Below are 12,342 nucleotides of genomic sequence, written 5' to 3'. Positions count from 1 at the left end.
TTTTCGTTTTTAAATTTCGCTTATAGGAGCTTTAACTTATTTTCCCGGGTTTAAATTTCGCTTACAGGACTGTAACAAGTAAATTTTCGTTTACACTTATTTTGTCATTTAAAATTTGTTTTCATACGTATAATGCTTAAATATTGTTTTCAACCTTATTCTATTAGAAATACATCGCTTTTAGTATTAACTTTGTTATTCACACTTATAATGCGTTGATTATAGTTTTATTGACTTACTAATATATCGCTTTTAATATTACCATTATTTTAAGAATTCTAATGCGTACGTGGTTGTAAGGCTATTTATTCCATTATATATACTGTGTATGAATATATATATATACTGTATATATATATATATATATATATATATATATATATATATATATATATATATATATATATATATATACATATATACAGTACAGACCAATAGTTTGGAGACACCTTCTCATTCAAAGAGTTTTCTTCATTTTCATGACTATGAACGTTGTAGATCCACACTGAAGGCATCCAAACTTTTAATTAACACATGTGGAAGTATAGTACATAACCAAAAAGTGTGAAACAACTGAAAATATGTCATATTCTAGGTTCTTCAAAGTAGCCACCTTTTGCTTTGATTACTGCTTTGCACACTCTTGGCATTCTCTTGATGAGCTTCAAGAGGTAGTCACCTGAAATGGTTTTCACTTTACAGGTGTGCCCTGTCAGGTTTAATAAGTGGCATTTCTTGGCTTATAAATGGGGATGGGACTATCAATTGCATTGTGGAGAAGTCAGGTGGATACACAGCTGATAGTCCTACTGAATAGACTGTTAGAATGTGTATTATGGCAAGAAAAAAGCAGCTAAGTAAAGAAAAACGAGTGGCCATCATTACTTTAAGAAATGAAGGTCAGTCAGTCTGAAAAATTGGGAAAACTTTGAAAGTGTCCCCAAGTGCAGTCTAAAAAACCATCAAACGCTACAAAGAAACTGGCTCACATGCGGAAAGGAAGACCAAGAGTCACCTCTGCTGCGGAGGATAAGTTCATCGACCAGGTCAATGTCACACAGAGTTCTAGCAGCAGACACATCTCTAGAACAACTGTTAAGAGGAGACTGTGTGAATCAAGCCTTCATGGTAGAATATCTGCTAGGAAACCACTGCTAAGGACAGGCAACAAGCAGAAGAGACTTGTTTGGGCTAAAGAACACAAGGAATGGACATTAGACCAGTGGAAATCTGTGCTTTGGTCTGATGAGTCCAAATTTGAGATTTTTGGTTCCAACCATCATGTCTTTGTGTGACTTAGAAAAGGTGAACGGATGGTCTCTACATGCCTGGTTCCCACCGTGAAGCATGGAGGAGGAGGTGTGATGGTGTGGGGGTGCTTTGCTAGTGACACTGTTGGGGATTTATTCAAAATTGAAGGCATACTGAACCAGCATGACCACCACAGCATCTTGCAGCGGCATGCTATTCCATCCGGTGTGCGTTTAGTTGGATCATCATTTATTTTTCAACAGGACAATGAACCCAAACACACCTCCAGGCTGTGTAAAGGCTATTTGACCAGGGTGCTGTGCCAGATGACCTGGCCTCCACAATCACCAGACCTGAACCCAATTGAGATGGTTTGGGGTGAGCAGAGTGAAGGCAAAAGGGCCAACAAATGCTAAGCATCTCTGGGAACTCCTTCAAGACTGTTGGCAGACCATTTCAGGTGACTACCTTTTGAAGCTCATCAAGAGAATGCCAAGAGTGTGCAAAGCAGTAATCAAAGCAAAAGGTGGCTACTTTGAAGAACCTAGAATATGACATATTTTCAGTTGTTTCACACTTTTTGGTTATGTACTATACTTCTACAAGTGCTAATTCATAGTTTGGATGCCTTCAGTGTGCATCTACAATGTTCACAGTCATGAAAATGAAGAAAACTCTTTGAGTGAGAAGGTGTGCCCAAACTTTTGGTCTGTACTGTATATGTATATTTATATGTGTATATATATATATATATATATATATATATATATATATATATATATATATATATGCCGAGGGATGAGCAGCACAAACCACATTTTATGCAATGCTATGCAAAGCATGCACCCAGCACTGGAGAACCCCAGTCTCCATAAGAAATATATAAATACAGAGGGTACTGCCTTACACAACAGGAAAACAGTGACAGGGGCTCTTGGTGAGCTTAAATGCGTTAAAGCGTAACCAACTGCGCCAAAGTGTCCCCGATCTGGTGAGTCCTACTCTAACCAGGCAAAAATGCTAGTATTTATCAGCGTTCTAGTGGGAACCATGCCAAAAGCCCAGGGGTCAGCTAAATGGGAGAAATTAAAAACACCTCACCTTCTACTAGCTACTAACTGAACTATGAGCACTGCTCATTTATATGCTTAACTGTGCTAGAGGTGGGCGTGGTTATGCACGCTCACAGGGGAAAATAATATAAGCCGAGGGATGAGGAGCACAAACCAAATTTTATGCAATACTATGCAAAGCATGCACGCAGCACTGGAGAACCCCAGTCTCCATAAGAAATATATAAATACAGAGGGTACTGCAGCACACAACAGGAAAACAGTGACAGGGGCTCTTGGTTACGCTTTAACGCGTAGCACAGTTAAGCATATAAATGAGCGGTGCTCATAGTTCAGTTAGTAGCTAGTAGAAGGTGAGGTGTTTTTAATTTCATTTCTCCCATTTAGCTGACCCCTGGGCTTTTGGCATGGTTCCCATTAGAACGCTGATAAAAACTAGAATTTTTGCCTGGTTAGAGTAGGACTCACCAGATCGGGGACACTTTGGCGCAGTTGATGAGCTTAAACGCGTTAAAGCGTAACCAAGAGCCCTTGTCACTGTTTTCCTGTTGTGTGCTGCAGTACCCTCTGTGTGTGTGAATATATATATATATATATATATATATATATATATATATATATATATATATATATATATATATATATATATATACGTACCGTATTTTTCGCCGTATAAGACGCTCCGGCATATAAGACGCACCCAGATTTAGAGGGCAAAAATCTGGAAAAAAAGAAAAAACTAAACCTAGGTGTGTCTATGATGCAGGGGTGTCTTAAGGACTTTTTACCTCCCCCTTTCCAGTTCCATTACATACTATTACACCACATATGGGGACAGTGTTATGTGCTGTGTCCCCCTGTGCCTGCTGTGTCCCCCTGTGCTGTGTCTCCCTGTGCCTGCTGTGTCCCCCTGTGCCTGCTGTGTCCCCCTGTGCCTGCTGTGTCCCCCTGTTCTGCCTGCTGTGTCCCCCTGTGCCTGCTGTGTCCCCCTGTTCTGCCTGCCATGTCCCCCTGTTCTGCCTGCAGCCCCCTGTGCCAGTGTCCCCCGTCCCCCTGTTGTGGCATTGTCCCCCTGTTGTGGCAGTGTCCCCCTGTTGTGGCAGTGTCCCCTGTGGCAGTGTCCCCTATTGTGCCAGTGTCCCCTGTGGCAGTGTCCCCCTGTTGTGGCAGTGTTCCCCTGTTGTGGCAGTGTCCCCCTGTTGTAGCAGTGTCCCCTGTGGTAGCGTCCCCTGTGCCTGTGGCCCCGTTATCCGTGTGTCCTCCAGTGCCGGTGTCCCCCTGTGCAGGTACACATACATTACCTGCTCCTGCCGCCGCGCTCCTGGCTCCCCGATCCTCTTCTTCCATCTACCGCTGCCCGCTGCTGCCCCCGCCGAACATCGCTGGCCGGTCTTAGCCGCATGGATACGCTATCAGCACACCACGTGCCGGGGTCACGCATGCCGCCTTACAACGCTGGCCGGTCCTAATTATCCGCGCAGGGATACGCTATCAGCGTGCGCCGGGTCACACATGCGTATGCGTGACCCCGGCGCACGTGGTGTGCTGATAGTGTATCCCTGCGCGGCTAATTAGGACCGGCCAGCGTTCGGCGGCATGCGTGACCCCGGCACGTGGTGTGCTGATAGCGTATCCCTGCGGCTAATTAAGACCGGCCAGCGATGTTCGGCGGGGGCAGCAGCGGGCAGCGGTAGATGGAAGAAGAGGATCGGGGAGCCAGGATTGGAGCCAGGAGCGCGGCGGCAGGAGCAGGTAATGTATATAGTGCTTCCCTGCGCACCTCTGCATCCCGAAATCCGTACCTTCGCCGCATAAGACGCACCCACTTTTCCCCCAACATTTTGGGGAAGAAAAAGTGCGTCTTATACGGCGAAAAATACGGTGTGTATATATATATATATATATATATATATATATATATATATATATATATGCACACCTTTTTCTATTTATAATATTATTAATGTGTATATGATTTTAAGGCTATTCTATTACAAATATATAATTTTTTCTATTCATGTTATTTATAGTGAGGTATTTTAAGGATTATATATATTATTGTTTATATGTGTGTAAGGGTGTTTGTGCAGTGAGGGTGGTTAGGGTTAGGCACCACCAGGGGGGTGATTAGGGTTAGGCACCACCAAGAGGGTCTTAGGGTTAGGCACCACCAGGGGAGTTTTAGGGTTAGGCACCACCAGGGGGTCTTAGGGTTAGGCACCACCAGGGGGGTCTAGGGGTTAAGGATAGGTACAGGGAGGGTTCTGTGTGAGAGTAGGGTTAGGTATAGTTACAGTACAATATACAACACCAGGGGAGTTTTAGGGTTATGCACCACCAGGGGGGTCTTAGGGTTAGGCACCACCAGGGGGTCTTAGGGTTAGGCACCACCAGGGGGGTCTTAGGGTTAGGCACCACCAGGGGAGTCTTAGGGTTACGCCCCACCAGGGGGGTGGTTAGGGTTAGGCACCACCAGGGGGGTGTCTAGGGGTTAGGGATAGGTACAGGGAGGGTTCTGTGTGAGAGTAAGGTTAGGTGTAGTTACAGCACAATATATGTAATATATACAATTTATTACATTATGTATATTTAGACAAAGAGGGGGCCTAGGGGTTAGGGATAGGGTTAGGGAGAGATCTGTGTGAGCCTACAGTTAGGTATAATTGCAGTAAAATAGCTGTAAAATCTACCATTGTATTACTATGCTTAATACAAGTGTAAATACTGTTTTTTTGTTATAGACGCTATTTGACGTTTCATTACAGAATTTGTTTGTTGTTATAGACGGTATTTTGCCGTTTAATTTCAGTTTAGTTAACCGATTTAGCACTACATTTTTCGTTTACCAGCTATAAATGAAAATTATTGTTGTACATTACAACCTATCCTTTCGGCTATATCTCGCGCCCTTTTTTCCAGGCGCCTTTTTTTGATACACGCGACCAAATAATATAACGGTTAAAGTGGATCCAAGACAAACCTTTGCTGCCTTCATTTTTCTGCCCCTTACATATAGTTTATTGGGCATTTCCCCCCAAGTGCTTTTTTAATTTTATTTATTACCTAATTGCATGTAAATTAATGTATCCAGCCCCCAGCTCCTCAAGCGCCTAGGCATTCTGAGTCCCATGCTGCAAGTGCTCATGGGAGCTCAGCCTGGGGAGGAAGAGGCTTTTGCTGAAGCATGCACAAGATTTCAGGAGCAAGGGGGAGGAGAGGGGAGGAGAGAGGAGGAGAGGGGAGTGGAGTTTTCACAGGCTGAGGGGTGGAGATGCAGAGCAGATTGCCTGTGTAATGTTAACAAGCAGAATACGGCTGCTCTCATTGTATCACAGGAAGAAATGATCATATACTGTTGAAGCGATTTGCAGCTAGATTTACTGTGTATTATTATCCACTTTAATATTATTTTTTTTTGTCTTGGATAAAATAAGCACTGAAAAGAGTATGACAAACTCACAGGATGTTTTATATCACAAAGTAACTATGTTCTTGCTGGCACAGAATGGCAGGGCAGGCTCTTTTGTGATTCCAATTTTAACAGGCGTGGGAAACTATTTATGCTGAAATGCAATTGGTCACCTTACCCTTCATCGTCCACAATCCAGTACAAGCTGCATCAAACGTGGTGGTAAGTGATTACTGCACATTTTGAAAATATTAGCTTCTGGCAGTTATCCACAGGTAATATACCTATCTGTGCTTTTGCCAGTTATACCCATACACATAATACAACTCCCTTTCCAAATGTCGTGACTATGTAAAATGTAATTAAAAACAGAATGTGATAATTTGCTAATCATGCAGTTGCCATATTTAAAGTGGGATGAAACTCCATATTTTAATGAAAAAAAAGGTACGTAGATATTATCCTATCTAGAAAGTTTGGCAGCTTTTTGTTAAAGTTCTGTTTGCTCCCCCAGGAAGATCTGACCATTTTTGGAAACCTGAAAGCCCCAGCTTTCGATTGCACTGGGTCCTGAGTCGGTAGGATGCTCAGTTCCCAAGTTATGGGGTTTTGAAGGAGGGGTGTCCCCTGAACCTGGCTGTAGAAAGTGCAATTACAGACGTACGGGATTGTAGAGGTATTGGGTGAAAAAACACAAGGGGTCCGGGAGCCCAATCTGGTGCAGCACGTTAGTGGGTATGGGAAGATAGCATAAGATAACAAATTTTATACTCACAAGAGTAGGTTGCTGAATGAGGCAACCACTCGTTCACGCCTGTGGGGAAGTACCGTCTCTGTTCCTGGTCGCTGCTCCAAAGAATTAGATTTATCAGAATAATCCGATATTGATCTACCCCTAGGATAAGGGGTTATAGATAGATTTATGGCAAAGGTAGGAGGTGCCCGGTGACAAGTAAGTATATATTCAATCTATATAGTAGATACAACCCTTAGTGATAAATGGTGTAATCCTACCTTCTAGATGTCCCCTTTCGGGAAGTATACAAACTGGGGTTTTTGCTTTCAACGATTTTATTTTGCACAAGACAACGCGTCTCACGGTAAAAACCGCCTCCTCAGGTCAACAGCAGTGCCTCTGAAGATTAGCTTCTAAGTATCCGGGCGCCGTACGGGATGAACCCGACATGATGATGATAAGCAGCACACCCAGGAGGTCTTCTTCTTCCTTCGCAGCATAAATTTGTGTCTTCAAAACTTATGTCAAGTGCCCTGGGTCTTTCATTACAGATGAAGGAGCAGCGAAGCTATGCACCCTCATCTCCTCTCTGCCTTACTGGCATGGGCAGGAGACTCTATTTCACTGTGCTCTCTGCAGCAAAGTGCAGGGGACAACCGTCCCCCAAACCCCACTAACTTGGGAATGGGGTATCGCATTGACAAAGGAAAGCCGGGACTGTCAGCTTTCCAAAAATGGTTAGATCTGGCTAGGGGATCAAACAGAACTTTAACAAAAAGCTGCCAAACTTTCCAGATGGGATAATATTTACATACCGAAAAAAAAAATACAAAAATCATCCAAAAGGAAATAACTTATTTAGCCTACATATCCTGATGTTTTTAGTGTTCACTGTCAGATCAGAGTTAGGAAAAATGTTATGGGAAAAGCAATATTTCTGCTGGTTTCCATCTTTACTGTTACTCTGTGATGCCAAAAGTGAATCCTTTCTGCTCTTCTTTTTCAACCCAGCTCAGTGTTAATTTTTCCTCCCTACTGCCACAGCTTACTGTTCCTCCCACAGCAAACATCACCTAGACATCAGGCTTACATCACTGTGGAAAGATGCAGTATGGAGGCCACCCACCGGGCTCAGGACCCGATTCCTCAGAGGACTTTGCTGGGCTGAGGCTGCACAGGCGCATGCACAATACTGTGGCAATGCAGAGGGTGGAGGGCAAATGGAGGGCAAGCGGCAAGCATATCGGCAGAGGTGGTCTTTATGGGCTGCCTGAGCCAATTATAATGTAGCATGTTTAAAGAGAACCTGTACTGAGTAAAATTATTTAAAATAAACACATGAGGTAACTTCAAATGAAGATCACATAGTTACATTGCCATCAGTTCCTCTCAGAAGCTCAACATTTTCTTCTTACAATAATCCCTTCCAGTTCTGACAACATTTTGTCAGAACTGAAATATATCAGTTGCTGTCAGTTATATATCAGTTGCTGTCAGTTACAGCTGAGAGGAGAACTGATGTGTCCATGTTTTCCTATGGCTCAAGTGGGCGATGTTACAGTTTAACTGTGTGCTGACCAGAAAGCTGTTATGGTGTATTGGCCATTTTCAAAATGGAGGACGGAGAATTCCATTGATCACAGTGGACAAACAGGACGCAGGAGAGGACAAATAGATTGAGGAGTAGACTACACAGGAGGTAAGTATGACTTGTGTATGTTTATTTTGACCTTTAATGTTCAGTTCAGGTTTTCTTTAAGGGCCTTTCAAAAGGATGTGGGATTCAATTACTGTATTTTTTGGACAATAAGACTCACTTTTTCTCCCCCAAAAGTGGGGGAAAAAGTCACTGCGTCTTTTAGTCCAAATGCAGGGAGTTCCTGCCTTTTGAACGCCTGCCAATACGAACCTCCAACCCACCACAATGTCGGGGACTCCCTGTACTGTGCCCACTGCAGAGACGGACACAGGGGGACAAAGAGAGGACAAAGGAGAACACAAAGTGGCATAAAGGAAAACACAAGGGAGACACAAAGGGGCATAGAGGGAGACACAAGGAGGACAGAGGCAGTCACATGGGGACACAGGAGGACACAAGGGGGACAGAGGAGGACACAGGGAGACACAAGAGGTACAAGGAGGCATGGGGTAGAACGGGGGCATAATCCACAAGATGCCCCTTCACCATGGATGCACCAGGTTTAGTATATACATTGGGATGCAAAAGTTTTGACAACCTTGTTAATCGTCAATCGTTCCTGTATAAATCGTTGGTTGTCACGATAAAAAATGACAGTTAAATATATCATATAGGAGACACACACAGTGATATTTGAGAAGTGAAATGAAGTTTATTGGATTTACAGAAAGTGTGCAATAATTGTTTAAACAAAATTAGGCAGGTGCATAAATTTGGGCACACAAAAAAGAAATGAAATTAATTTAGTAGATCCTCCTTTTGCAGAAATTACAACCTCTAAACACTTCCAATGAGAGTCTGGATTCTGGTTGAAGGTATTTTGGACCATCCTCTTTACAAAACATTACTGTAACGATTGTAGAATTATCTCCGTGATCAGCGCACAAGGCATGCACTGACACGGCGGAAATCCTCCACAAGCGTATGAAAGGAGATAACCCAGCTTTGGCGCAAAGCACCAGTAGAGGGAAATTCCCACCGGCAGGTGGAGCTGTGGAGTGCAGAGGAGCAAGCCTCTGTACTGCCACAGATGTCAGATGGGAATTGTCCGAATTGCAACCGAGCAGGGCAAGATAGCCCTTGAGGAGAGAGAGCACAGCGAAAGGGTGAATGTGTGTTCACCAATCTAGTCGCCAACCCGCGACGATGAACACACAACCGTGAAGATCAGGTGGGAAAGCAATCGCAAGAGATAGTGATTGCTAATAGCGACACAAGACTGAATAAGCACAGAAAAGGGATGTATGTATGTCCACCAACCTTGTCGCCAACCTGCGACGGTGACCACACAACAGAGGAAGTCAAGTGAGAACGCAATCGCAAGAGATGCGATTGCGAATGGGAATAAGCACAGGGACAGAATGTATGTGTGTGCACCAATCTAGTCGCCAACCCACGACGGTGCACACACAACAGCAGAAACAGAGTAGGAACGCAATCGCGAGAGAGGCAATTGCCAGAGGTGACAGAAGACTAAGCAGAGGTAAACCCAGGAGCAGAGCAAAGGCACAGTAATTAATACAATGAGAATGGTAAGGAAAATAACAAACGCTAACTAAACGCGAACACCGCACTCATTCGCAACAGCGAATGCGTTAACAGCACGTTAACAAGCACGCCACCCTAACTAACCACCGACACACAAACACGAAACAGAGAACGTGAGCGCTTGCTTAACGGTTACCTCACCGAGCCTACCGCAAGTGTTCGTATCAGACAAGACAGACAGACGGACGGAAAACAGGAATATGAGAGATACGATCCACCGCTCTTCCACCAGAGCGAGTGCGATCCGGGCTCAGTGACAGGATAGGAAAGATCCACTGCTCTACCGCCAGAGCAAGTGTGAACCAGGTAGGGAAACACAGTTAGCAGGAACCACTGCTCTTTCCGCCAGAGCGAGTGCGATCCAAGTACAGCAACAGAGCTTAGCAGGATCCACTGCTCTTACCGCCAGAGCGAGTGCGATCCAGGTACAGCAAGATGTGGTAGCTAGTAGCAACTGCTGCTCCAGCTTACCACTCCAAGAATACAGATCAGAAGGATCCACAGCCGCTACCGCTAGAGGCTAGTGCGATCCAAACAGACAAACAGAAGGAGCTACCAGAAGCAACCGCTGCTCTGGTTAGCACCCCCAGACAGACAGAACAGGCAATACAAAAAATACAACCTGACTGAACTAGAGGGGTGTCTAATACAGCCCCCAGAATACTCTAAGATAACTTTAACAATCCAACAGGAAAGGCTGACACTCAAGGAGTGTGTTAACAAACCATTATGACCAGCGAAGGACTGTGGGAGAAGAAGGCTCTTATACTGCCAGCCCTCAAAGGAGACAGCTGGGCAATTTGCATGTATGCAGATCCCTCAGCAAAGCAACTCTGAAAGTTGCAAGATGAAGCCAGGTCTCTTTTCCAGAGACCTGCATCCCTCAGACATAAGGAATGGTCAAACAGCTAGCTGAGCGGATCATTATTACAGTACCCCCCCCCCCCCCCCCCCTCTAGAGATGGATTCCAGACATCTCTCAAAACTGACACCAGCAAAAAACTCTGACTGAAGACTCATGAAGGTCAGGACAGCACAACTAGGCCCAATTCCAGAGTCAGTCCACCCAAAACAGACTTCATCGGAAGCAGAAGGCACCGAAACATGCCCATCAGTACCACAAGTCTCAGCACAACACCCATCAGAACTGTGAATGCCAGAGAAAACCCCATCGACACCCTCTGAGCAATGCCCACCACCTTCAAGGGACCGTCCAAAAATACCAAACCTGCCACAATACCCATTTGAAGTGTCCCTTTCCACAGCGAAGCCACTATTGATCTCATCCAGGGTACCAGGAAATATTTCTCCCAGAATCTCCCAGAACACTTTGAAGCTCCACAGAGATCCCAAGAAGGCAGAACGATCACCAGGCTCACATGGAGAACTATCAAGAACCCCTATGGAACTAATGACAATTCCGGATTCAGGATTACCAGGACAGGCATCAAGATCAGGGCTTTCAGGGACCACTTCTGGGCATGCAAGCAGGCAGGCAATACGAGAACATGTCTCCAGCGAGGAAGCATCTGGGCATGCTGGTAACCAAGACACACTTGGGCTTTCTGGGTCACAAAGCACATCGGGGTATACTAGCACAAGAGAAACCTGAGGACATGTCGAGGAACTGCCAACCTCAGAGTCTGATACGACAAGACCAAAACCAGAACTGGGCAAAGAATCATCACGAGTAGTGGTCACCAGCACTGATCTTTCAAAAGCAGACTTGGGCTCAGACTTAGAAGTCTCTAGGACTGTAATGGTATCTAACCAAAACTCATCATTGACTACACATGATTGAAGCTCCACAAGAGCTGCAAAAGTAGTCAGCACACCCGTGATGCCCACTGAAGTGGGCAATACCTCAAACGGCCCTACGGGGCAGGAGGCATCTCCTAAAAGTTCTGCCCTCTTGGGGGGAAATTCGGAGACCTCCAGAACATCACACAAAAACTCAGGGGTATCATATCCCAAGCTTTCTGAGAAAGAAACTAATGATTCTGAACTATCCATGTTACAGGGCAAGACGTCAAATACATCTTGCGGACCGAGCAAATGTCCCAGGGATGGTTCTACAACCCGCTGAGACTGAGTTTCATCTGCCTGAACAGGAAGCACAGGAATATCTATTGGGACACACACTGACTCCTTGACTCTAATCTCACTGCACATAGAATTCTGCATAGCAGTCAAGCTAGACTGTAATTCCAAAATAGCAGAAAAACAGGTGAGGATAGTAGCAATACCTAGACGAGCCTCTAGGTGCACTGCATGAGATTTTATGCAAGGCAATATTGACTCATCCAGAGTACCGGGTGGAGAGTCAGAGCTAGCCTCTGAGCAAGAAAGGGATTCACAAGTGGCAGTGCGAGTAGACATCATGTTTTCATGCATGGTACAGGGCAGGCTCAGAGAAACGTTCTCTGGACAAAGCGAATATGCTTCAGTATCAGATTCGCAAAAGGCAAAACCAAAGCGATGTCTCACTCTTAGATTCGGCTAACAATGTCGAATCCGAGGAGTCAGGACTCAAAACTTGCGAATCCAAGATCGCTTTAGGTTGTGAAACTGATGCTTCCAAAGCGCAAATCTCCGCGATCTGCAAGGAGTTCAGGACAGAAACACT

The 12,342-nt window shown here is 44.8% G+C and overlaps 1 protein-coding gene across 5 annotated transcripts in view; it reads left to right on the top strand.

The window, feature by feature from the left end:
- LOC137559090 (leukemia inhibitory factor receptor-like) overlaps nt 1-12,342 on the top strand; it is a 169,234-nt gene that overhangs the window by 102,445 nt on the left and 54,447 nt on the right. For 3 of the 5 annotated variants that reach the window (XM_068271787.1, XM_068271788.1, XM_068271786.1), the window contains exon 4: nt 5,829-5,955. The exons of the other annotated variants lie outside the window; for them this stretch is intronic. In XM_068271787.1, coding sequence (XP_068127888.1) covers nt 5,829-5,955 — 127 coding nt within the window. The remainder of the gene's footprint in view (nt 1-5,828; nt 5,956-12,342) is intronic. 5 annotated transcript variants of the gene reach the window in all.

The sequence above is a fragment of the Hyperolius riggenbachi genome, chromosome 1 (assembly GCF_040937935.1).
Source record: "Hyperolius riggenbachi isolate aHypRig1 chromosome 1, aHypRig1.pri, whole genome shotgun sequence".
NCBI classification, from domain to species: Eukaryota; Metazoa; Chordata; class Amphibia; order Anura; family Hyperoliidae; genus Hyperolius; species Hyperolius riggenbachi.
The sequence above is the reverse complement of the archived record's forward strand: the minus strand, read 5'-3'. Positions and strand labels throughout refer to the sequence as shown.